Here is a 27,602-nt window from a genome sequence, read left to right as displayed (position 1 = left end):
TTTCAACTGCGTTGAACAAAAGTGCTATCTCTAAACTTTGATTGAATGTTTTTGGGGATATGGTGGGCGTAAGAGGGGAGTTAATTACTCTCCACTCACTTTGACTATTAAAAAGGGCAATTTCAATTTCAAATCAAATCAGCCCTTTTTGAAATTTCTATAACAACTTTTTATATAAACTATATATGCCCCCAGGGCATAACTTACCTAAAAGACCTAATTTAAAGAAGTTTCAACTACGTTAAACAAAATGGATATCTAAAAATTTTGATTGGATGTGTTTGGGAGAATGATGTGCGTGACAGGCGTGTTAGTCGCTCTCCAGTCACTTTCAACTAGTAAAAAAGGCACTAGCCCTTTCAATTTCCACTTTAATAAGCTCTTTAGAATTTTCTATGCCTTCACTAAAAACTTATTATACCCCCAGAACATAATTTACCATCATATCCCTGGGAGCTGTGGGGGGGGGAGACGTTGTCATCCTCAAAGACCAAATTTCCAAAGCTTTCAACTACGTTGAATAAAATGGCTATCTAAATATTGATTGGATGTGTTTGGGGAAAAGATGGGCGTGAGAGGTGGGTTAGTTGCCCTCAAATTGCTTTTGACTATTAAAAAGGGCACTAGCTCTTTGAATTCCCAATCGAATAATCCCTTTTTCAAGTTTCTACGACAAAGATTTCAATAAAACCTTATATGGCCCGAGGGCTGACTTATAAACCTTGCCCTGAAGCTTGTGGGGGGAGTGTCATGCTCAAAGGTATAATCTCCTGAACTTTGAACTGCGTGGAACAAAATGGCTATCTGAAAATCTTTATTGGATGTGTTTGTGGAAATGGTGGGCGTAGAAGGGGTGTTAGTTGCTTTCCAATCAGTTTCGACTATTAGAAAGGCCACTAGCCATTTCAACTTCCAATCGAATGAGCCCTTTTTGAAGTTTCTACGACAACTCGTTATGTAAGAACCTTATATTCCCCTTGGGCATAATTTACAACCCTTTCCCTAAGGGCTGTGGGAGGGGGGTTGCCATCCTCGAAGACCTAATTTCCAGAACTTAAAACTACGTTGACTAAAATGGCTATCCCAAAGTTTTGATTAGATGTGTTTGGGGAAAAGGTGGGCATGATAGGCTGGTTAGTTGCCCTCTAATCACTTTTGACTATTGAAAAGAGCATTAGCCATTTCAATTTCAAGTCGAATGAGCCTTTTTTTTCTACGACAACGCCTTCTATAAAACCGTATATGCCCTCAGGGCATAACTTACACCCCTTGGCCTAAGGGCTGTTGGGGACTGTTCTCAAAAACATAAATTCTATCTGGAAATCAACTATGCTGAACAAAATGGCTATCTCAAAATTTTGATTGGATGTGTTTCGAGAAATGGTAGGTGTGGAAGGGGTGTTAGTCGCCTCCCAGTCACTTTCGACTATTAAAAAGGGCAAAAGCCACTCCAATTTCCAATTGAATGAGCCCTTTTCGAATTTTCTACGACAACTTCTTCGATACGAAGTGCCCTGCTTTAAAGGTTAAAATTAGTAAATAATACATTGTGCCTACATCGTTCTTATATGCCCCCAGGGCAGAACTTAAAACCCTTGCCCTGAGGGTTGTGAGGGAATGTATTCCTTTTCACTTAGTCCCTGTTTATTGCCTCGTTCTCGATTTTCCCCATTCTTTGCTTAGGCAGCGCGATCGCGCTGCCTATGATTTATACACCAATTTTCTATATAGACCTATATGCCCCAAGGACATAACTTACAGCCCTTGTACTGAGGGCTCTAAAGGGTTATCATCCTAAAAGACCTAATTTCAAGAACGTTCAACTAAGTTGAACTAAATGGATATCTCAAAATTTTGATTGGATGTGTTTTGGAAAATGAGCCCTTTTGAAGTTTGTACGACAACGCTTTCAATAAAACTTTATATGCCCCCAGGCCATAACTTACAACCCTTGCACTGAGGGCTCTGAGGGGGTTATCATCCTAAAAGACCTGATTTCCAGAACTTTCAACTACGTTGAACAAAATGGATAACGCAAAATTTTTATTGGATGTGTTTGGGAAAATGGTGGGCGTGAGAGGGGCGTTAGTCACTATCCAATAACTTTCAACTATTAAAAAAGGCACTAGCCCTTTCAATTTCCAATTGAATGAGCCCTTTTGAAGATTCTACGACATCGCTTTCAATGCCCCCAGAGCATAACTTACAATCCCTGCCCTGAGGGCTGTGGGGAGAGGGGTTGTCATCCTTGAAGATCTAATTTCCAAAACTTTCAACAACGTTGAATAAAATGGTTATCTAAAAATTTTGATTGTATGTGCTTGGGGAAAAGCTGGGCGTAAGAAGGGGGTTTGTTGCCCTAAAATCACTTTCGACTATTAAAAAGGGTGCTAGCTCTTTGAATTTCAAATCGAATGAGCCCTTTTTTCAAGTTTCTACGACAAAGATTTCAATAAGCACCTTATATGCCCACAGGGCATAACTTATAATCCTTGCCCTGAGGTTTGTGGGGAAGTGTCCTCCTCAAAAATAAATTTTCTATCTGGAAATCAGCTACGCTGAACAAAATGGCTATCTCGAAATTTCTATTGGATGTGTTTGGGGGAATGATTGACGTGAAGGGGAGGGGGCCAGTTGCCCTCCAATCACTTTCGACTATTACAAAGGGCACTAGCCCTTTAAATTTCCAATCGAATGAGGTTTTTTTTTGAAGTTTCTACGACAACGCCTTCTATAAAAACCTTATATGCTCCCTTAGCATAACTGAAAACCCTTGCCCTGAGGGTTGTGGAGGAGTGTCCTCCTCAAAAATAGATTGTCTCTCTGAAAATCCACAACACTGAACGAAATGGCTATCTCACAATTTTGTTTGGATGTGATTGGGGGAATGATGGGCCTTGGGGGGGCTAGTTGCTCTCCAATCACTTTTAACTATTAAAGAGGGTATTAGCCCCTTGAATTTAGAATCGAATAAGCCTGTTTTGAAGTTTTTGCGACAGCGCCTTCTATAAAAACCTTATATGCCACCAGGGCATACCTTAAACCTCTTGCCCTGAGGGTTGTGGGGGAGTGTCCTCCTCAAAAATATATTTTCTATGTGGAAATCAACTACGCTAAACAAAATGGCTATCTCAAAATTTTGATTGGATGTGTTTGGGGGTATGATGGACGTGGGGGGGTCTAGTTGCAGGCCAATCACTTTCGACTACTAAAAAGGACACTAGAACACTCAATTTCCAATCGAATGAGCCTCTTTTGAAGTTTCTGCGACAACCCCTTCCATACGAAGTGCCCTGCTCTAAAGGAAAAAAATAAATAAATGATACATTGTGCCAAGATCTTCTTATATGCCCTCAGGGATAACTTAAAACCCTGGCCCCGAGGGTTGTGAGGGAGTTTCCTTTTCAAAAACGTATTTTCTATATCGAAATTAACCACGCTGAACAAAATTGCTATCTCAAAATTTTGATTGGATGTGTTTGGGGAATGATGGGGATGGGGGGGGGGCTAGTTGCGCTCCAATCCCTTTCGACTATTAAAAAGGGCACTAGCCACTCCAGTTTCCTGTCGAATCAGCCATTTTCGAAGTTTCTACGACAACTCCTTCGATACAAAGGGCCCGGGTATGGAGAAAAAAACACATTGTGCCCACATCGTTCTTTACTTAGGCAGCGGTAGCGCGCTGCCTATGATTCATAATATATACGTCTTACCGCGGTTAAAAGTTTTGAATTCAATTTAGTTCCCACATAAAGTTTTTCTAAGGCTTGCTGCCTAAGTAAAGATGATGTGGCCACAATGTGTTTTTTCTTGTTCTTCTTTCTTCGACAGGCACTTCGTATCGAAGGAGTTGTCGTAGAAACTTCGAATTGGGGTGGAAATTGGGAAATTGGAAATTGGGGTGGCTAGTGTCCTTTTTATTAGTCGAAAGTGATTGGAGGGCAACTAGCCCCCCTCCCCCGCCCATCATTCCCCAAACACATCCAATCAAAATTTTGAGATAGCCATTTTGTTCAGCGTAGTTGATTTACAGGTAGAAGATATGTTTTGAGGAGGAAACTCCCCCACAACCCTCGGGGAAAGGGTTGTAAGTTATGCCCTGGGGGCATATAAGGTTTTTATTGAATGCATTGTCGTAGAAAATTCAAAAAAGGCTCATTCGATTGGAATTCAATGGGCTAGTGCCCTTTTTAATAGCTGAAAGTGATTGAACGTTAACTAACCCCCCTCTCACGACCACCTTTTCCCCAAACACATCCAATCAAATTTTTGAGATAGCCATTTTGTTCAACGTAGTTTTAAGTTCTGGAAATTAGGTCTTTGAGGATGACAACCCCCTCACAATCGTCAGGGCAGGAATCGTGAGTTATGCCGTGGGGGCATATACCATACTTATATAGCCTGTTGGTATAAAAACTTCAAAAAGCACTCATTTTGTTAGAAACTGAAACGGCTAGTGCCCTTTTTAATAGTCAAAAGTGACTGGAAGGCTACTAACAACGCATCCATGCCCATCATTTCCCCAAACACATCCAATCAAAATTTTGAGATAGTAATTTTGTTTCATAATCGATGAAACATCGATAGCCCCCATAGTCTTCAGAGCAAGGTTTATAAGTTATGCCCTGGGAGCATATAAGTTCTTATTGAAATCTTTGTCGTAGAAAGTTGAAAAAGGGCTCATTCGATTGGGAATGCAAAGGTCTACTGCCCTTTTTAATAGTCGAAAGTGATTTGAGGGCAACTAGCCCTCCTCTCTCGCCCACCTTTCCCCCAAACACATTAATCAAAATTTTTAGATACCCATTTCGTTCAGTGTTGTGGATTTCCGGATAAAAATTATATTTTTGAAGAGGACACTCCCCACAGCCCTAAGGGCAAGGGTTGTAAGTTATGCCCTGGGGGCATAAAGCGTTTTTACTGAACGCGTCGTCGTAGAAACTTAAAAAAGGGCTCATTCGATTGGAAATTCTAATGGTTAGTGCTCTTTTTAATAGTTGACAGTGACTGGAAGGAAACTAACACCCGTTCCACGCCCACCATTTCCCCAAACATGTCCAATCCAACTTTGTTGATAGCCGTTTTGTTCCACGAAGTTTAAAGTTCAGGAAATTATACCTTTGAGCAGGACACTCCCCCCAGAGTCTTCAGGACAAGGGTTATTAGTTATACCATAGGGGCATATAAGGTTTATATTGAAATGTTTGTCGTGGAAACTTGAAAGAGGGCTCATTCGATTGGAAATTCAAAGGGCTACTGCCCTTTTTAATAGTCGAAAGTGATTTGGGGGGATCTAACCCCCCTCTCACGCCCACCTTTTCCCCAAACACATCCAATAAAAATTTTTATATAGTCATTCTATTCAATATAGTTGAAAGTTTTGGAAATTCGTTCTTTGAGGATGACAACCCATCCCCCCACAACCCTCAGGACAAGGGTTTTAAGTTATGCCCTGGGAGCATGTAAGGTTTTTATTGAAAGCGATGTTGTAAAAACATCCAAAAGGTCTCATTCAATTGAAAATTGAAAGGGCTAGTGCCCTTTTAATAGTCAAAAATGATTGAAGGGCAGCTAACCCCCCTCTCACGCCCACCATTTCCCTAAACACATCCAATTAAAATTTTGTGATATCCATTTTGTTCAACATAGTCAAAAGTTCGGAAAATTAGGTCTTCTAGGATCATAACCCCATCAAAGCTTTCATTGAAAGGGTTGTAAGTTATGCCCTGGGGGCATATAAGGTTTACATAGAAAGTTGTTGTAGAAATTTCAAAAGAGGCTCATTTGATTGGAAATTGAAATTGAACTTTTTAATAGTCGAAAGTGAGTGGAGAGTAATTAACCCCCTTCTCACGCCCTCCATTTCCCAAAACATATTCAATCAAAGTTTAGAGATAGCCATTTTGTTAAACATAGTGGAAAGCTCTCGAAATTATGTATTTAAGGATGACAAACCTCCCAGAGTCCCCAGGGCAAAGGTTGTAAGTTATGCCCTGGGGGCAAAGGGTGTAAGTTATATAAGGTTTTTGATGATAGAGTTGTCGTAAAAACTTCAAAAGGGGCTCATTCAATTGGAAATTGAAAAGGCTAGTGCCATTTTTAATAGTTGAAAGTGATTGGAGGGTAATTAACCCCCCTCTCACGCCCACCATTCCCCCATACACATCCAATCAAAATTTTCAGATAGCGATTTTGTTCAACGTAGTAGAAAATGCTCGGATGCTTGTCGTTATATATGACAACCATCTCCACCCCACAGGTCATAATACAAAGTGTGTAATTTTTCTCCTGGGGACATACAAAGTTTTTCTTGAAACCAATTTTGTATGAAATTAGAAATGACTCTGTTTACTTGAACCCGAAAAGCCTAGTGCCTTTTTTAATAGTTGAAAGTGATTGGAGAAAGACTAACGCCCCTTTCACGCCCACCATTTTCCCAGATACATCCAATCAAAATTTTTGAGATAGCCATTTTGTGTAACGTAGTTGAAAGTTCTGGAAATTAGGTCTTAGAGGATGACAACCAACCACACATCCCTTAGAGTAAGAGTTATAATTTATGCCCTGGGGGTATATAAGGTGTTTATAGGAAGCGTTGTCATAGAAACTCAAAAATGGCTCATTCGATTGGAAATCGAAAGGCTTAGTGCCGTTTTTATTAGTCGAAAGTAATTGGAAGGCTTGACATTTTTATAGTAAAGATCAATTTGGGTATAATGTATTATTTTCTTGTTGTTGTTGTTGTTTAGACCAGGGCACTTTGTATCGAAGGAGTTGTCGTAGGAACTTCGAAAAGGGCTTATTCGATTGAATATAGAAAGTTGGTGCCCTTTTTAATATTCGAAAGTGATTGGAGGGCAACTAATTCCCCCCCCCACGCCCGCCCTCCCATTTGACTTTATGTTTAAAACTAAATGTTGCCATAAGATTAAATCAAAATGCACTGTGTTAATGCTAATTCCCAAAAAGGCGTCTCAGCAGTATCCCAAGAAAAACTGAGGGTATTATGTTCAAACTTTTGGGGCTGCTTCTGCTCTTAAAATTTAACCAAATCAATATAGGGTAAGTGTATCCAAGTGTATCCTATCAAAGAAAGTGAACAGATTTTTTGGCGAATGGTATCAAGTTTTCCATTTCAGTACAACTAGAGAAGGTATGAAACTAAATTGAACACTTCTATTTGCGTCCAGATTTCTAAGAGGGTGTAGGCTGTTAAAAATCACTGAAAATTTTTCTCCAGCATAGAAATAGCAGGCCAAACTCTAAATTCTTAAAAAAACGAAAAGATTTAAAGTATTATTTTCTTTTTCTCTGAAAAGACTATGTCAATACAAAACGAACAGAAACTAATTAAAAAAAAACTTTTTCCACAAAATAAGATTTTCAAAGAAAAGTAAAGAACTCCATTAAACAAAAAATGAGCAAAAAAAAATCAAATAATCTACCAAGCGTGAAACTACCACATGTCAGCATCGGTAAATAAATGAAACCCAAAACGAACAGAAATTACAATAAATAACCGAGTCAAACCCAAAACGAGCAGAAATTAACATAAGTTGGGCTCAAAACCCGTATGCCTTCTCAAGGCCATAACATAATTTGCACTTTACTGAAAAAACTATGAATGAATGTGTATTGTCAGTTTAATATACATATACTGATATTTAGTAATCAAAATCTTAATATTATTTGATTTATTAAAGCTATAAAGGTAAAAACATTTATATTTTTTCAGTAAAGCGCAAATTATGTTTTGGCCTTCGGAAGGCATAGGGGTTTTGAGTCCAACCTATGTTAATTTCTTTTCGTTTTGAGTTTGACTCGGTTATTTATTGTAATTTCTGTTCGTTTTGGGTTTCATTTAGTTATCGATGCTGATTTGTGATAGTTTCACGCTTGGTAGATTATTTGATTTTATTTTTGCTCATTTTTTGTGTAATGGAGTTCTTTACTTTTCTTTGAAAAACTTATTTTGTGGAAAAAGCATTTTTAATTAATCTTACAAAAAACCGTGCGATTGCCTTGCTTTGGCTTATTATGTCCTATACAGTGTGAAAAAAAACTGTTTTTCACTTTTATGAAGTGAAAAACAATAGCTCTTAAATCTACCGTAACATTCAATGTTTTATTGATTGCTACAACTCTTTTTGACTTTTTTATTTAACCAGGGCGATTTTCTTATCGCCCTAGTCTTAAAATTCCAGCAATAAGGTCAAAGAATTAGAAAAATGTTCCTATTCTTCTCAAAACATGGAGTGCTATCATCAGACAAATGAGAAGTTTCAAATGAGCTGTCACTCGCCATAAATCGGAGCATAATTACGATTGGCTCACAGCAGAGGAGATTCTAAGGGGTCAGACACTACTTTTTGGACCAAACCTTATCTGCTTGACTAGTAGCTCATTTTAAAGCCCTTTTTTCTCTGATTCATAATATATACGTCTTATCGCGTGTAAAAGTCTTGAATTCAATTTAGTTCCCAAATAAAGTTTTTCTAAGAAATTCAAAATCCTTGTCTTACAAAAAAGTGGCGATGGCCTTGCTTTGGCTTATTATGCCCAATACAGTATTTTTAGAAAGCGAAAAACAATAGCCATTAGATTTGTCATAAAATTCCATATTTTCTTCATTGCTGTAACTCTTTGAGACTTTCTTATTTAACCGTGGCAATTTTCTTATCGCCCTAGTCTTAAGATTCTATTTATAAGGTCAAAGAATGAGAAAAAGGCTCCTATTCATATCAAAAGGTGGAGTGCTATCATCAGACAGATGAGACATTTCAAATGAGCTCTTACTCACCACAAGTTGGAGCACAACCACAATTAGCTCATGATTATTGGACTTCTCAACAATACGTACTCAATTAAATGGCTGTCAAAATATGGCCTTCACGCCCCGGTTAAACTGGGTGTGCTCTATATAGCGTTTTAATTTCGTGAAGAATTATAGAAAAGTATTAAATAATTTTCTTTTAATGTGAAAGTTGGGAACAAAATTAAACCTTAAAATTTTAATAATGGGGTGTACCCCCTCGACCCACCTCTCGCTCTTTACAATAAAGTCTTCAAGATTTATAAAATTAGTTCTCATTCAAAATCAACGACCGTTTCTCCAGGTTGAAATAATAATGTTTTTTCGAGAGATTCCTTGCGTAATTATGACTCGATTCCTTTATTTTAGAAATAGGAGTTACATTTCCGCTTAGGAGTCAAAATCTTTTTGTTTTATTTAATTTTAGGCTTATATTTTTAAGCTGATTTTAATTGTATACTGAAGGTTACTGATGTCACAATTGGTGTAAGACTGTGGAAAGAATTACAGATTAGTTTATTGTTGTCAGGCTACATACTCAATTTTGACTCTAGAATCAATATTCCTATTTCTTATGCTTGACTTTTGCGTTTTTAGTAAAGAGCTAGATTTCTATAATCCCAGAAGCACAGGGAGACATAATTAGTTTGTTTATCTGTATTAGTTTTATTGATATTTATTGGACAGGCTGTGAAGTAATAATTTTTGTCAGTTTTAAGTTTCAACTTCGCTCTCTACTTCCCTCGGAAAAACTTTTTTTTTTAAACTAATATGTTACAGGTGGCAAATTCTGCTAATATTGTTCAATGATACGTCCATGGTTTTTACAATTTCTGCGAAGATTTGGGCTTGCACAGTATTGCTACTTTCGTCATCTGCCAAATTGTCAATAGTAGAGTAGTACCTTCCATTTCTACTACTTTATGTTCCTTCCTGTGCTATTTGGGGCCTTTACGTTCCTTGGCACCTTCCCAAGGCAGATTACCAGACTGGTTATTGCTATTGATATCAATTGCACATGGAATTATACAAGAACGTGTTTGGGGAGATTACGTTCCTTGGCACCTTTTCAGAGCATGTACTTATGGATACCTTTCCAAGCAACGTGATTAAACACGCTTTTACAATCGGAAATGTTTGATTGACATTTGCAAAAAAGGGATAAGGAGTTCGCAAATTGGACACTATGAACGATATTAATTAATGTTTGAACAATAGGAGTGTGATTGATTCTAATTAGTGATTGGATAATTTTTTAACAAGAAATCTCTGAATAAAATATTTTTGGAGGGATGGGAGAGAGTTTTGCTTGTCTTTCATTGGTACATTTCTAAGCGAGCGTGGATTCCCCTCCGGTTCCTAAACATTGAAAAAAAGATAAAAGTATGAGCGGGGATCCCCCACACAAGTTTATTTCAACTCCAAGTTTTTCAACCAGACTGTTTTTTTTCGCTAACATCCGTTTTTTAGGAGCCAATCAGAGACATCGGAGCTTGGAAGATGGAGAAAAAAGGGTTAAAGTGATTAGCAGTTAAGGTAACCCTGAAGAGCATGTTAATTCATACCTTATTTATTATAAATTTGGAACAATATCAATCTATGAAAATGGTTAACAATGATAAAATGGTCTTATGACTTGACCTAGCTTTACTTCTTTGATGTGTTCTGTATAATATACAAGTGGCGTTTGAACAGTGTTGTCAGTTTAAAATAGGGTCCAACGTTATAGTATTCTAAAAAGTTGATACTAAGAGAGATGTAGATGGCAAGAAAATAATTTTAGATAAAGAAATTCAGAACAAACCATAGAAATCCTTGCAAATCAAGTAGTAAGGTATATGTGAGTACGAACCATCAAGGATCATAAGCACCAATGACCCTAACCAGCAGAGACATCAACCCTCCATAGGTCCCTTATCCCCAAACTCGACGGGCGCCCCCTCCCTCAAACTTTTTGCCCCCCCCCATTTTTTTTCTTTTTTTTTCTATTTTTTTGGCAATTGACATTTTTTTTCATAACAAGTATCATTCATTACGATCGTAGCTTTCAAATGTGATATTTAAGTCCATTTTCGGATCGAAAAAATAAATTATTTCTTTAGAATCTGAGCTAATAAGGATTTTTGACCGTAAACTATGGTTTTTGAAAGAAAATTATATAATACACAATTATATGACTCAAATTTTGATCATAAGTCCATTTTTGGATCGAAAAAAAAAATTATTTCCTTAAAATCTGATCAAAGTAGATTTTTGGATCTTAAAATCTAGTTTTTTGCAAGAAAATTATGGAAAATACAATTTATGGTTCAAATGTTAAACTTAAATCCACTTATGGATCGAAAACTAAAACTATTTCCGTAAAATCTGGGCTAATGAGGGTTTTTGACCGTAAACTCTAGTTTCCTGTATGAAAATTATGAAAAATACAATTCTCTCGTTCAAATATGAAACATAGGTCCATTCTCTGGTTCAAATGTGAAACTTAAGTCAATTTATGAATAGAAAACTAAAACTATTTCCGTAAAATCTTAGCTAATAAGGGTTTTTGACCGTAAACTCTAGTTTTTTGTAAGAAAATTATGGAAAATACAATTCTCTGGTTCAAATGTGAAACTTAAGTCCTTTTTTGGATCGAAAAATAAAACTATTACTGTAAAATCTGTGTTAATAAGGGTCTTTGACCGTAAACTCTAGTTTTTTGTAAGAAAATTATAGAAATACAATTCTCTGTTTCAATGTGAATCTCAAGTCCCTTTTTGGTTCGAAAAATAAACTATTTCTGTAGAATCTGAGCTTATATGGGGTTTTAACCATAAACTCTAGTTTCCTGTAAGAAAATTATGAAAATACAATTCTTTCGTTCAAATGTGAAACTTAGGTCCATTCTGTGGTTCTAATGGGAAACTTAAGTCCATTTATGGAACGAAATATAAAACAATTACCGTAAAATCAGAGCTAAGATGAGTTTTTGACTGTAAAATCTTTTTTTTTGTAAGGAAAATACTGAAAATTCAATTCCATGGTTCAAATGTCAAACTTAAGTTCCTTTTTGGATCAAAAAATAAGGTAGTTATGCAAAATATGAGCTAATAAGGGTTTTTGACCGTTAACTATGGTTTTTTTTAAGAAAATTATGTAAAATTCAATTCACTGATTCAAATGTGAATCTTCAGTCCTTTTTTGGATTGAAAAATAAAACTAATTCTGTAAAATCTGAGTTAATAGGGATTTTTGACCGTAAACTCTAGTCTTTTGTAAGAAAATTATGGAAAATACAATTCTCTGATTTAAATGTGAATCTTAAGTCCATTTTTGGATCGAAAAAATAAACCATTTCTTTAAAATCTGAGCTAAATAGCGTTTTTGACCGCAAAATATAGTTTTTTGTAAGAAAATTATGGAAAATACAATTCTCTGGTTTAAATGTGAAACTTAAATCCCTTTTTTGGATCGAAAAATAAACTATTTCTGTAGAATCTGAGCTAATAAGGGTTTTTGACCATAAACTCTAGTTTCCTGTAAGAAAATTATGGAAAATGCAATTCTCTCGTTCAAATATGAAACTTAGGTCCATTCTCTGGTTCAAATTTGATACTTAAGTCCCTTTTTGGATCGAAAAATAAAACTATTTGCGTAAAATCTGGGCTAATGAGGGTTTTTGACCGTAAACTCTAGTTTCCTGTAGTAAAGTCATGAAAAATACAATTTCCTCGTTCTAATGTGAAACATGTGTCCATTCTCTGGTTCAAATGTTGTACTTAAGTCAATTTATGAATCGAAAATTAAAGCAAGTTATGTAAATTCTATGCTAATCAGGGTTTTTGTCCGTAAACTCTAGTTTGTTGTAAGAAAATTATGGAAAATACAATTCTCTGGTTCAAATGTGAAACTTAAGTCCCTTTTTAGATCGAAAAATAAACTATTTCTGTAGAATCTGAGCTAATAAGTGTTTTTGACCATAAACTCTAGTTTCCTGTAAGAAAATTATGGAAAATACAATTCTCTCGTTCAAATGCGAAACTTAGGTCCATTCTCTGGTTCAAATGTGAAACTTAAGTCCAGTTTTGGATGCTCATAATAATTAGGACTAATGGTTCTAATTCAATTTTTTTTCATAAAAACAAACTATTTTTTTTAACTTCGAAATTATTCAACTTTATTTTTTTTTAATAAAAACAATTTTTTTTTAAACTTCGAAATTGTTCAACTTTACTTATTTTTTTTTCATAAAAACAAACAATTTTTTTTTAAACTTCGAAATTATTCAACTTTATTTATTTATTTTCGACCAGAAGAATTTTTGAGATTTTTCATTGGTCGGAGATACAACAATGGTACAGTTTTTTAATAGCATGGAAAAGAACGAGTATTGAATGCCTCGTTGTTTAAGTTATGAGGTGAAATCAAGACCAGAGGAATTTTTGAGATTTTTCATTGGTCAGAGATGCAACAATGGTACACTTTTTTAATAGCTTTGAAAAGAACGACTATTGAATGCCTCGTTGTTTAAGTTAAGAGGTGAAATCAAGACCAGAGGAATTTTTCATTGGACAGAGAGGGTTTTATGTTTGTGTGTGTGTGTGTGTAAGTTTTTTTTGTGTGTGTTAGTTTTTTTTGTGTGTGTAATTTTTTTTTGTGTATGTGTGAGTTTTTGTGTGTGTGTAAGTGTTTTTTGTGTGTGTAAGTTTTTTTTTTTGTGTAAGTTTTTGTGTGTGTGTAAGTTTCTTTGTGGGTGCAAGTTTTTGTCTGTGAGTAAGTTTGTTTGTTTGTGTTTAAGTTTTTGTGTGTGTGTAAGTTTTTGTGTGTGTGTGTAATTTTTTTTGTGTATGTTCAAGTTTTTATGTGTGTGTGTAAGTTTTTATTTGTGTGTAAGTTTCTTTGTGTTTAAGTTTTTGTGTGTGTGTAAGTTTGTGTGTGAGTGTAAGTTTTTTTTGTGTGTGTAAGTTTGTGTGTGTGTGTGTAAAAGTTTGTGTGATTGTTTAATTTTATGTGTGTTTAATGTTGTGTATTTTTTTAAGTTTTTTTTGTGTGTGTGTAATTTTTTTTGCGTATTTAAGTTTTTTTTTGTGTGTGTAAGTTTTTTTTTATATTTTTGTGTGTGTGTAATTTTTTGTGTGTGTGTAAGTTTCTGTGTGTGTAAGTTTTTTTGCGTGTGTAAGTTTTTGTGTGTGTGTAAGTTTTTGTGTATGTGTAAGTTTTTGTGTGTGTAAGTTTTTATGTGTTTGTAAGTTTTTATGTGTGTTTAAGTTTTTGTGTGTGTGTGTAAGTTTTTATGTGTGTGTAAGTTTTTGTGTGTGTGTAAGTTTATTTGTGTGTGTGTAAGTTTTTGTGTGTGTATTTGTAGGTTTTTTTTTGTGTGTGTAAGTTTTTGTGTAAATTTTTTTTTGTGTGTGCGTTTATGTGTGTATGTACGTTTTTGTGTGTGTTTAAGATTTTGTGCTTTTGTAAGTTTTTTTGTGTGTGTAAGTTTTTGTGTATGTGTAAGTTTTTGTGTGTGTGTAAGTTTTTGTGTGTTTGTAAGTTTTTATGTGTGTGTAAGTTTTTGTTTGTATGTGTAAGTTTTTTTTTTGTGTGTGTGTGTGTGTGTAAGTTTTTGTGTGTGTGTGTGTAAGTTTTGGTGCGTGTGAAGTTTTTTGTGTGTGTGTAAGTTTTTGTGTGTGTGTCTAAGTTTTTTTGTGTGTGTGTAAGTTTTTTTTTGTGAGTAAGTTTTTGTTTTTGTTTAAGTTATTTTGTTTGTTTAAGTATTTATGTGTGTGTAAATTTTTGTGTGTGTGTGTGTAAGTTTTTGTGTGTGTGTAAGTTTTTTTTGTGTGTGTAAGTTTTTGTGTGTGTGTAAGTTTTTGTGTGTGTGTAAGTTTTTATGTGTGTTTAAGTTTCTGTGTGTGTGTAAGTTTTTTTGTGTGTGTGTAAGTTCTTTGTGTGTGTGTGTAAGTTTTTGTGTGTGTAAGTTTCGTGTGTGTCTAAGTTTTTGTGTGTGTGCAAGTTTTTGTGTGTGTGTAAGTTTTTGAGTGTGTGTAAGTTTTTGTGTGTGTGTAAGTTTTTGTGTGTGTGTAAGTTTTTGTGTGTGTGTAAGTTTTTGTGTGTGTGTAAGTTTTTTTGTGTGTGTGTGTGTGTGCAAGCTTTGTGTGTGTGTAGTTTGTTTGTGTGTGTGTGTAAGTTTTTGTGTGATTGTAAGTTTTTGTGTGTGTCTAAATTTTTGTGTGTGTGTAAGTTTTTGTGTGTGTGTGTGCAGTTTTTGTGTGTGTGTGTGTAAGTTTGTGTGTGTGTGTGTAAGTTTTTGTGTGTGTGTCAGTTTTTGTGTGTGTGTGTAAGTTTTTGTGTGTGTGTTTGTGTGTAAGTTTTTGTGCGTGTGAGTGTTTGTGTATGTTTTTGTGTGTGTGTGAGTTTTTGTGTGTGAGTAAGTTTTTGTGTGTTTAAGTTTTTTTGTGTGTTTGTAAGTTTTTGTGTGTGTGTAAGTTTTTGTGTGTGTGTAATTTTTTGTGTGTGTGTTAGTTTTTGTGTGTGTGTGTGTGTGTGTGTAAGTTTTTGTGTGTGTGTGTGTAAGTTTTTGTGTGTGTACCCATTTTGAAGTTGGAAAATATTAAATGTAAATTTCTTATGTTTTAAGTGGGTTACGTGCACGCACGTAACCCCGTCTAAATTTTTTTTTTCATATTTTCATAATTTTGTGGGCACACACACAAAAACTTACGCACACACAAAAATTTACACAAAAACTTACACACACACACACAAAAAAACTTAAACACACAGAAACTTACACACACACAAAAACTTACACACACACAAAAACTTACACACACAAAAAAAACTTAAACACACAAAAACTTACACACACACACAGAAACTTACACACACACAAAAACTTACACAAACACACACAAAAACTTACACACACACACACAAATTTACACACACACAAAAACTTACACACACACACACACAAAAACTTACACACACACAAAAAAACTTACACACAAAAACTTACACACACACAAAGATTTAGACACACACAAAAACTTACACACACACACAAAAACTTACAAACACAAAAAAAACTTACACACACACAAAAAAACTTACACACACACACACAAAAACTTACACACACACACAAAAACTAACACACACACACACACAAAAACTTACACACACAAAAAAACTTACACACAAAAAAACTTAAACACACACAAAAACTTACACACATACGAAAATTTACACACACAAAAAAACTTAAACACACACAAAAAAACTTACACGCAAACAAAAACTTACACACAAAAAAAAACTTAAACACACACACAAAAAAAAAAACTTACACACACACAAAAGCTTACACACATACAATAACTCACACACACATAAAAACTTACAAACACACAAAAACTTACACACATACACATAAAAAAAATTACACACACACAAAAAAACTTACACACAAAGAAACTTACACACACACACACACACAAAAAAACTTACACACACACAAAAACTTACACACACACGCAAAAACTTACACACACACAAAAACTTACACACATACAAAAAAAAACTTACAAACACAAAAAAAAACTTACACACACACATAATCTTATACACACACACACACAAAATCTTACACACACACACACAAAAACTTATACACACACAAAAACTTACACACACACAAAAAAAATTACACACACAAAAAAAAAAACTTACACAAACTCAAAAAAAAACTTACACACACACAAAAACTTACACACACACAAAAACTTACACAAGCACAAAAACTTACACACAAAAAAAAACTTACACACATAAAAAACTTAAACACACACAAAAACACACGAAAATTTACACACACACAAAAACTTACACACACACAAAAAAACTTACACAGACACAAAAACTTACACACACACAAAAACTTACACACACAAAAACTTACACACACAGACAAAAAAACTAAAACACACACAAAAAAACTTACACACAAAAAAAAACTTACAAACACATAAAAAATTACACACACAAAAAAACTTACACACACACAAAAAACCTTACACACACAAAAAACTTACACACACAGAAACTTACACACACACACACACAAAAACTTACACAAACACAAAAACTTAGACACACACAAAAACTTACACACACACAAAAACTTACACACAAACAAAAAAAAAACTTAAACACACACAAAAAAACTTACACACACACATAAACTTATACACCCACACACACAAAATCTTACACACACACACACACACAAATTTATACACACACAAAACTTACACACACAAAAAAAACGTACACACGCACAAAAATAAACTTACACACCCACACACAAAAACTCACACACACACAAAAAAAAACTTACACACACACAGAAACTCACACACACATAAAAACTAACACAAACACAGACAATTACACACACAAAAAAACTTACACACACACACAAAAACTTACAAAAACAAAAAAAATTTATACACAAAAAAAAACTAACAGATACAAAAAAACTTACACACACACACACAAAAACTTACACACACAAAAAATAACACACACACACAAAAACTTACACACACACACACAAAAACTTACACACACACAAACAAAAACTTACACACACAAAAACTTACACACACAAAAAAACTTACACACAAAAAAACTTACACACACACAAAAACTTACACACACACACGCAAAAACTTACACACACACAAAAACTTACACACACACAAAAAAATACACACACAAAAAAAAACTTACTCACACACATAAACTTACACGACCACACACACAAAAACTTACACACACACACACACACAAAAACTTACATACACAAAAAAAAACTTACACATACACACACACAAAAAAAAAACTTAAACAAACTCACAAAAAATTACACACACACACACAAACTTACACACACATAAAAACTTACACGCAAAAATTTACACACACAAAAAAACTTACACACACACAAAAACTTACACACACACAAAAACTTATATAAGCACAAAAACTTACACACACACACACACAAACTTACACACACACACACAAAAAAAAACTTACACACACAAAAAACTTACAAACACACAAAAACTTACACAAACACAAAAACTTACACACACAAAAAAAACTTACACACACAAAAACTTACATACTCACAGAAACTTACACACGCACAAAAACTTACACAAACACACACATAAACTTACACACTCACACACAAATTTACACACACACAAAAACTTACACACACACACACACAAAAACTTACACACACACACAAAAACTTACACACAAAAACTTACACACACACAAAAACTTACACACACACAAAAAATTACACACACACACAAAAACTTAGACACACACAAAAAACTTAAACACACAAAAAAACTTACACACACACACAAAAAAACTAACACACACAAACAAAAACAAACACACACACACACACAAAAAATTAGACACACACACACAAAAACTTACACACACACAAAAACTTACACAAACACGAAAATTTACACACACACAAAAACTTACACACACACAAAAACTTACACACACACAAAAAAACTTACACACACACAAAAACTAAAACACAAACAAAAACTTACACACACACACACACAAAAAAACTTAAACACACACAAAAAAGCTTACACACACACAAAAAAACTTAAACACACAAAAAAACTTACACACAAAAAAAAACTTACACACACAAAAAAACATAAACACACACAAAAACTTACACACACAAAAACTTACACACACACACACAAAAACTTACACACACACACAAAAACTTACACACACACACACAAAAACTTACACACACACAAAAACTTACACACAAAAAAAACTTAAACACACACAAAAACTTACACACATACGAAAATTTACACACACACAAAAACTTACACACACACAAAAAAACTTACACACACACAGAAACTTAAACACAAACAAAAACTTACACACACACACAAACAAAAAAACTAAAAAACAAAAACAAAAACATACACACACACAAAAACTAACAAACAAATCAAAACTTACAAAAAAACAAAAATTTAAACACACAAAAACACTTACACACACAAAAACTTACACACACAGAAACTTACACACACACACCCACACAAAAACTTACACACACAAAAACTTACACACACACGCAAAAACTTACACACACAAAAAAACTTACACACACACAAAAAAAAACTTAAACACACAAAAAAAACTTACACACACACATAAACTTACACACCCACACACACAAAATCTTACACACACACACACAAAAACTTATACACACACATAAACTTACACACACACAAAAAAACTTACACACACACAAAAAAAAACTTACACATACTCACAAAAAAACTTACACACACACAAAAACTTACACACACACAAAAACTTACACAAGCACAAAAACTTACACACAAAAAAAAACTTACACACATAAAAAAACTTAAACACACACAAAAACTTACACACACACAAAAATTTACACACACACAAAAACTAACACACACACACAAAAACTTACACACACACAAAAACTTACACACACAAAAACTTACACACACACACACAAAAACTTACACACAAACAAAAAAACCTACACACACAAAAACTTGCACACACACAAAATATTACAAACGAACAAAAACTTAAACAAACAAAAAAACTTAGACAAACAAAAAAAACTTACACACACAGAAACTAAACCACACAAACAAAAATGAACACAAACACACAAAAAAACTTACACACACGCATAAACTTACACACAAATAAAATCTAACAAAAACAAAAAAAAACTTAAACACACAAAAAAAAACTTACACACACACATAATCTTATACACCCACACACACAAAATCTTACACACACACACACACAAAAATTTATACACACACAAAACTTACACACACAAAAAAAACTTACACACACACAAAAATAAACTTACACATACACACACAAAAACTTACACACACACAAAAAACTTACACACACACAAAAACTTACACACACATAAAAACTTACACACACACAAAAACTTACACACACATAAAAACTTACACACACACACACAAAAACAAACACACACACAAAAATTTAGAAAAACACAAAAACTTACACACACACAAAAACTTAAACACACACACAAAAAAAAACTTACACACAAAAAAACTAACACACACGCACAAAAACTTACACACACACACACAAAAACTTACACACACACATACAAAAACTTACACAAACAAAAAACTAACAAACACAAAAAAAATTACACACAAAAAAACTGACAATCATACAAAAACTTACACACACACAAAAACTTACACACACAAAAAAACTTACACACACACACAAACACAAACACACACACAAAAAAACTAAAAAACAAACACAAACTAACACACACACACAAAAAAACAAACACACACACAAAAAAACTAACACACACACAAAAAATAACACACACACAAAAACTTACACACACTAAAAAAATTACACACACACAAAAACTTACTCAAACGCAGAAACTAACTCACCGAAAGACTCTTACACACACACACACACAAAAACTTAAACACACAAACAAAAAAAAACAATCACAAACACATAGACACACACAAAAACTTAAAAACACACAAAAACTAACACACACAAAAAAAAAACTTACACACACACATAAACTTACACGACCACACACACAAAATCTTACACACACACACACAAAAACTTACACACACAAAAAAACTTACACATACACACACAAAAACTTACACACACACAAAAAAACTTACACACACACACAAAAACTTACACACCCACAAAAACTTACACACACACAAAAATTTACACACACACACAAAAACTTACACACACACAAAAACTTACACACACACAAAAACTTACACAAGCACAAAAACTTACACACACACAAAAACTTAAACAAACACAAAAACTTACACACACACACAAATTTACACAAAAACTTACACACACAAAAAAAACTTAAACATACACACACAAAACTTACACACACACAAAAAAAACTTACACACACACAATTTTCCATAATTTTCTTACAAAAAACTAGAGTTTACGGTGAAAAACCCTTATTAACTCAGATTTTACAGAAATAGTTTATTTTTCGATCCAAAAATGGACTTAGGTTTCACATTTGAAAGCTACGATCGTAATGAAGGATACTTGTTATCAGAAAAAATGTCAATTGCCAAGAAAAAAAAGAAAAAAAAATGGGGGGGGGGGAGGGGCAAAAAGTTGGAGGGAGGGGGCGCCCTTCGAGTTTGTGGAGAGGGGACCTATGGAGGGTTGATGTCTCTGCTGGTTAGGGTCATTGGTGCTTATGATCCTTGATGGTTTGTACTCACATACACCTCACTACTTGATTTTCAAGAATTTCTATGGTTTGTCCTGAATTTCTTTATTAAAATTGTTTTCTTGCCATCTACATCTCTCTTAGTATCAACTTTTTAGTTTACTATAACGTTGGACCCTATTTTAAACTGACAACACTATTCAAACGCCACTTGTGGATTATACAGAACACATCAAAGAAGTAAAGCTAGGTCAAGTCATAAGACCATTTTATCATCGTTAACCATTTTCATAGATTGATATTGTTCCAAATTTATAACAAATAAGGTATGAATTAACATGCTCTTCAGGGTTACCTTAACTGCTAATCACTTTAACCCTTTTTTTCTCCATCTTCCAAGCTCCGATGTCTCTGATTGGCTCCTAAAAAAGGGATGTTAGCTCAAAAAAACAGTCTGGTTGAAAAACTTGGAGTTGAAACAAACTTGTGTGGGGAATCCCCGCTCATACTGTTATCTTTTTTACAATGTTTAGGAACCGGAGGGGAATCCCCGCTCGCTTGGAAAGGTACCAATGAAAGGTAAGCAAAATTCTCTCCCATCCCTCCAAAAATATTTTATTCAGAGATTTCTTGTTAAAAAATTATCCAATCACTAATTAGATTCAATCACACTCCTATTGTTCAAACATTAATTAATATCGTTCATAGTGTCCAATTTGCGAATTCCTTATCCCTTTTTTGCAAATGTCAATCAAATATTTCCGATTGTAAAAGCGTGTTTAATCACGTTACTTGGAAAGGTATCCATAAGTACATGCTCTGAAAAGGTGCCAAGGAACGTAATCTCCCCAAACACGTTCTTGTATAATTCCATGTGCAATTGATATCAATAGCAATAACCAGTCTGGTAATCTGCCTTGGAAAGGTGCCAAGGAACGTAAAGGCCCCAAGTAGCACACGAAGGAACATAAAGTAGTAGAAATAGAAGGTACTACTCTACTGTCAATTATATTTTCTTCGTCTCTGAAATTTAAGTGGAGATCATTGAGTGGGTATTCACACTCCAAATCAATCGAGCTGCAACGATAACTATAAATTGAAAGCACATCGGCCCGCAATTCAAACCCTCTTCTTGTTTTTTTTTAATTTAAAGGCCCAAATTTTTGTAAAGTGGAGATTTTATCAAGAAAAACGTTTGAAAATTTGCCCAAATATATGTCTTCACCCTGTAAAGGGTACAAAAACGCAACTCCTGCTCTGATTATCAATGAAAATAAGCGTCTAATGCACACCAAACTCGTTAACCCAAAAAAATCGAAATTTCGGCAGGAATCAAATAACCTGGATCCGTAAAAATGTTGACAAAAGGCCGTTTCCTTGTTCAACCCGCGTCCCTGCAGGATTAATAATTTGTCAGAGCTCTATGGCGTGGGTATTCAGCTATCGTATCTATTTACAATCATGAAATGTGACACTTTTACGAAAAAAAAGCAGATTATCTTCCAAATCAAAATCCTTTGGGTTTTTGGGCACTGCGTCAACTGATAATTTCTTAAAAATGCAAAATTGAGCTGACGTAAAATCGAGCATTCAAAGAGAAAGCACAAAATAGGTGGGAACCATCTTTTACCCCCCCCCCACCAAAAATACTCCCTGTGTCTGGCTGATCTCCAATCGCTTTCCACTTATAATAAATGAAAATAACTCTCATTTTCTGATCGAATAAGCACCCTCCAAAGTTTCTGTGATATTGAGGTGGGGATGGGGATAAGGAAGGGGCGGTTTTCCTCCGAAACGATAAATCTCACATTACGGCTTGCATCATTACGGCTGAAAAATCGCAATAACAAAAACAGGAGTCATGGCTGCAGCGGCAGCTGCAACCTAGTAAAGGGAAACCACAGCCCATAGTAACTGAAAGTTAAAAAACGCGTTTAAGAAAAAACTACCTAGTGAGAGAAAATTGCTATGTAACACTGGTTCAGGATCGAATGAGGACACTCCAAGGTTTTTTTGACCTTGAGGTGGGGATAGGGATAAGGAAGGGGTAGTTTTCCTCCTATACAATTAATCTCAAATTACGGCTTGCAGCATTACGGCTGAAAAATCGAAAAACAGGAGTAATGGTTGCAGCGGTAGCTGCAACCTAGTAAAAAGCGAACCACGGGCGATAGTAACCGAAAGTTAAAAACGCGTTTTGGAAAAAAAATACCTAGTGAAACAAAATTGCTATGTAACCCTGATTCAAAAATGGTAACTACTATTTCGGTTTGTCTTAAAAGTAAAAGTTTATTGCAAAAATAAAATCTATGGTGATTTCACAAAAAAAGCTTGAAACCCCTCGGAAAAGGCATCAGATCAAAATGAAAACTGTACCACTGGAATCAGTGTGGTTGAAAACCTTACATAGCGCAATAACAGTCCCCCTCCTTGATAAAAAAGGAAAATGAATTTTTTGCATGGGTAGGACTGCGATGTCTCCCGACAAACTTGCGTTAGGAGCAAGTTTAGTTAGCGCAAACATGAGTTAATTAAGTAAATTATACTACTTTAGACTACGCTAAGGGGCGCGCCCCCCGCCACCCTGGATATGCCACTTTAGGGGGTGACAGGAACATCATAGAGAGATATGTAATAGCTCATTCGAACTGAAATTAAATTTGCTAACGCCCTTTTTAAGTGCCCAATAAGATTGGAGGGCAACTAGCCCGCCTCCCTGAAGGCCTCCTCCCCACAAAGTCATCCAATCGTAATTTTGAGGTATCCATTGAGGTAAGACCCTCCATAGTTCCTGGAAAAAGGGCTGCACACTGGGGAAAGGGCTGCGCTAGTTTTCTGTAATATTACAAAGATAGGGGAATATCTCATGTTCTTTTATTTGCATTAGTTTTATTGATATATGTTAGATAGGCTGTAAAGTAATAATTTTGTTCGTTTTAAGTTTCAACTTCGCTCTTTACTTCCCTCGGAAAAACTTGTTTTATTTAATTATTTCTGTGATGGGCTATTACTTCAGGCTGGTGGTGTTTGCCTAGTGAACGTGCCAACACTGATCTTAAGGTGGCATATGGCACCAAAAAGGGACCTTATTCTCATTCTTTACCTTAAAGACGGAATCATAGGCAGCGCGCTAGCGCTGCCTAAGTACAGAACGATGTGGGCACAATGTGTTTTTTTTTCTCCTTGCCCGGACACTTCGTATCGAAGTAATTATCGTAGAAACTTCAAAAAGGGCTCATTCGATTGGAAATTGGAGTGGCTAGTGCCCTTTTTAATAGTCGAAAGTGGTTGGAGGAAACTAGCCCCCCCCCCCACGGCCATCAATCTCCCAAAAAACATCCAATCAAAATTTTGAGACAGTCATTTTGTTCAGCGTAGTTAATTTCCAGATAGAAAATATGTTTTTGAGGAGGACACTCCCCCACAACCCTCGGGGCAAGGGTTTTAAGTTATGCCCTGAGGGCATATAAGAACGATGTTGCCGCAATGTATCATTTATTATTTTTTTTCTTTAGAGCAGGGAACTTAATATGGAAAGGATCGTCGTAGAAACTTCAAAAGAGGCTCATTCGATTGGAAATTGAGAGTTCTAGTGCCCCTTTTAATAGTCGAAAGTGAGTGTCGAAGCTGAACGTAGATGAGTACCGAGGAGCTTTTGTCCTTGAACTCTCAAACTGCTTCGCTGTCCTTCAAGATGACACCGAGGAGGCAATCCCGACTGATCAGTGTCCCAAGATAAAGATTGAGAAGAAATGGAGCAACTTCAAGGACCACATCAATGAAGCTGTCTCAAACATACTTGGTTTTTTCAAGCGTAAAACCAATAAATGGATCTCAGAAAAGACACTGAAACTCTCTGCCAAGAAAAATGAAATGACCAACAAGAAGACCCCCACGTGCAAAGTGCTACGACAAGAATGTCACAAATCAGCAAGAGCTGACAAAAAAGCCTACTGGTCTAATGTTGCCAGTGATATGTAAAGAGGCGCATCACGGAACGATACACGAAAACTCTATCAGATACTTGAAGAATGCACTGGGAAGAAGAAGCAAACTACCATCCCCTCGCTTAAGGCGAAGGATGAGAAAATACTCACAAGCAGCGAGGACCGTATCGAAAGATGGCGAGTTCATTTCCAACAGCTATTGAGACCAGGAGACAATAGTAATCGAAAGCAACCACTTACAGCACCGCAGAACCCCCCGCACAACCAGGCTTATGAAAATGTATGTACGGACCCACCCTCCAGAGATGAAGTAATTAATGCTATCCAAGTTTTGAAAAACCATAAAAGCCCAGGAATAGATAGGATTCCTTCCGGTTACTGAAAGCTCTCCCCGAGGTGGCGGTGGATGAACTTCATAGCGTGATAACCGAATGCTAGGACAATGAATACATCCCATATGACTGGAAGACCTTAATAAATGTCCCTATCTTCAAAAAAGGAGACCGAATGGACTGCAAAACTACCGAGGTATATCCCTTATCCCCATTGCTGCCAAGCTGTTCGCAGTCATACTTTTAAATAGATTCAGAGACACCAGAAACAGCCAAACGCGACCCAACCAAGCAGGATTCAGGCCGGTTATGGATTGCTGTGACCAGATTTTTAGACTGTGACAGATCCTTGAACACCGATTTAAACACCAGCAGGAAACAATCCAAATCTTCATAGACTTCATTACCGTGTTTGATTCGGTCCATCGTGATGCAATATGGGAGGCAATGAATGAGGACAGTGTGCCTGAGAAGATCATCAATCTGCTCAAGGCATACTATGCTGGAACAAAGGCCCGGGTAAGAGTCGATGGCGATCTTTCAGATCTGGTCCTGATAGAGGAAGGTGTACGTCAAGGCTGTGTCCTTTCACCAACATTGTTCAACTTCGTCATCGATTGGATCCTCAGGGTCCTGGACAATTATAAAGGCGTTGCAGTGATACCGTCCTTCTCCGTCATAGATCTTGAGTATGCTGACGATGTGGGCATGCTTGCTGAATCCATTGCAGAAGCCCAGGCTATGATAAATGACGTGGCAGTCAAGGCACTTTCGACTGGTCTCCAAATAAGCCTACAAAAACAAAATCCATGCTAACAGGTGGGATGGATGAAACCCCTGTGACCCTAAATGGTAATCAGATAGAGGACGTTCAGGCATTCAAATACCTCGGATTGATGGTAAACCCTGCAGGCGAATCTTCAGAAGAAATCCAGAGCCGCATATCGTCAGCCTGGAGTGTCTTCCTTCAATTACGGAAGTATCTCTGGAAGCAGAGCGAAATATCACTAAGTACGAAGCTCCGAGTGTATGAAGCTATGCTTTTCTCTGTCCTCCTCTAAGGATGTGAAACGTGGTCACTTAAAGCAGCCGAAGCGTTGAGCTTGAATACATTCAACCACAAATGCCTGCGCTATATCCTGGGTATCCATCTCTCAGATAGAATCTCGAATGAAGAAGTAGGAAGAAGATGTGGGGATCTCCCACTTGTCTCTGACACTGTTAAGCATAGGAGACTGAGATGGTTTGGCCACACAATGCACAGAACAGATGACCATATAAGCAGAAAATGCCTCAAATGTCTACCACTACCTGCATGGAAGAAGAGGGCAGGAGGCCAAAAGATGACATGGTTAGCAACAGTTAAGTCTGATCTGGAGCCAATCGGGGGATTCCGAAAATACAGCCGTCGCTGGGATAGCCAGTGGCTGGAAATGGTGGAGCCTGCCACCCTCGAGTGAAACCTATGGAAGGAGACATGTCGTCATCTGTCGTCATCTTGTTGCGGCTTGAACGTGCAACAAGTACAAGTAAGCACAAGTAAGAACCCCCCCCCACGTCCATCATTCCCAAAAACACATCTAATCAAAATTTTGAGCTAGCCATTTTGTTCAGCGTAGTTGATTTCCAGATAGAAAATATGTTTTTGAGGAGGAAATTCCCCCACAACCCTCAGGGCAAGGGTTTTTAAGTTCTATCCTGGGGGCATATAAGGTTTTTATAGAAGGCGTTGTCGTAGAAAATTCAAAACAGGCTTATTCGGTTGGAAATTCAAAGGGCTAGTGCCCTTTTTAATAGTCGAAAGCGATTGGAGGGCAACTAGCCCCCCCAGCCCATCATTCCACCAAACACATCGAATCACAATTTTGAGATAGCCATTTTGTTCAGCGTAGTTGATTTCCAGATAGAAAAAATGTTACTGAGGAGGAAACTGCCCATAACCCTCAGGGCAAGGGTTTTAAGTTATGCCCTGGGGACATATAAGGTTCTTATAGAAGGCGTTGACGTAGAAACTTCAAAAAAGGCTCAATCGATTACAAATTCAAAGGGCTAGCGCCCTTTCTAATATTCAAAAGGGATTGAGGGCAATTAGCCCCCCCCACGCTCATCACTCTCCCAAACACATCCAATCA

The 27,602-nt window shown here is 35.9% G+C and overlaps 1 protein-coding gene across 1 annotated transcript in view; it reads left to right on the top strand.

Moving 5' to 3' along the window:
- Window positions 1–26,930, top strand: part of LOC148944899 (uncharacterized) — a 65,712-nt gene extending 38,782 nt beyond the window's left edge. The window contains exon 5 of the mRNA XM_089098890.1: window positions 26,629–26,930. Coding sequence (XP_088955016.1) covers window positions 26,629–26,930 — 302 coding nt within the window. The remainder of the gene's footprint in view (window positions 1–26,628) is intronic.
- Window positions 26,931–27,602: the final 672 nt, after the last annotated feature.

Source organism: Artemia sp. Qi Xiang Cuo, chromosome 13 (assembly GCF_049724085.1).
Source record: "Artemia sp. Qi Xiang Cuo chromosome 13, ASM4972408v1, whole genome shotgun sequence".
Classification (NCBI taxonomy): Eukaryota; Metazoa; Arthropoda; class Branchiopoda; order Anostraca; family Artemiidae; genus Artemia; species Artemia sp. Qi Xiang Cuo.
Note: the sequence above shows the minus strand (reverse complement) of the source record. Positions and strands in the feature narration are given on the sequence as shown.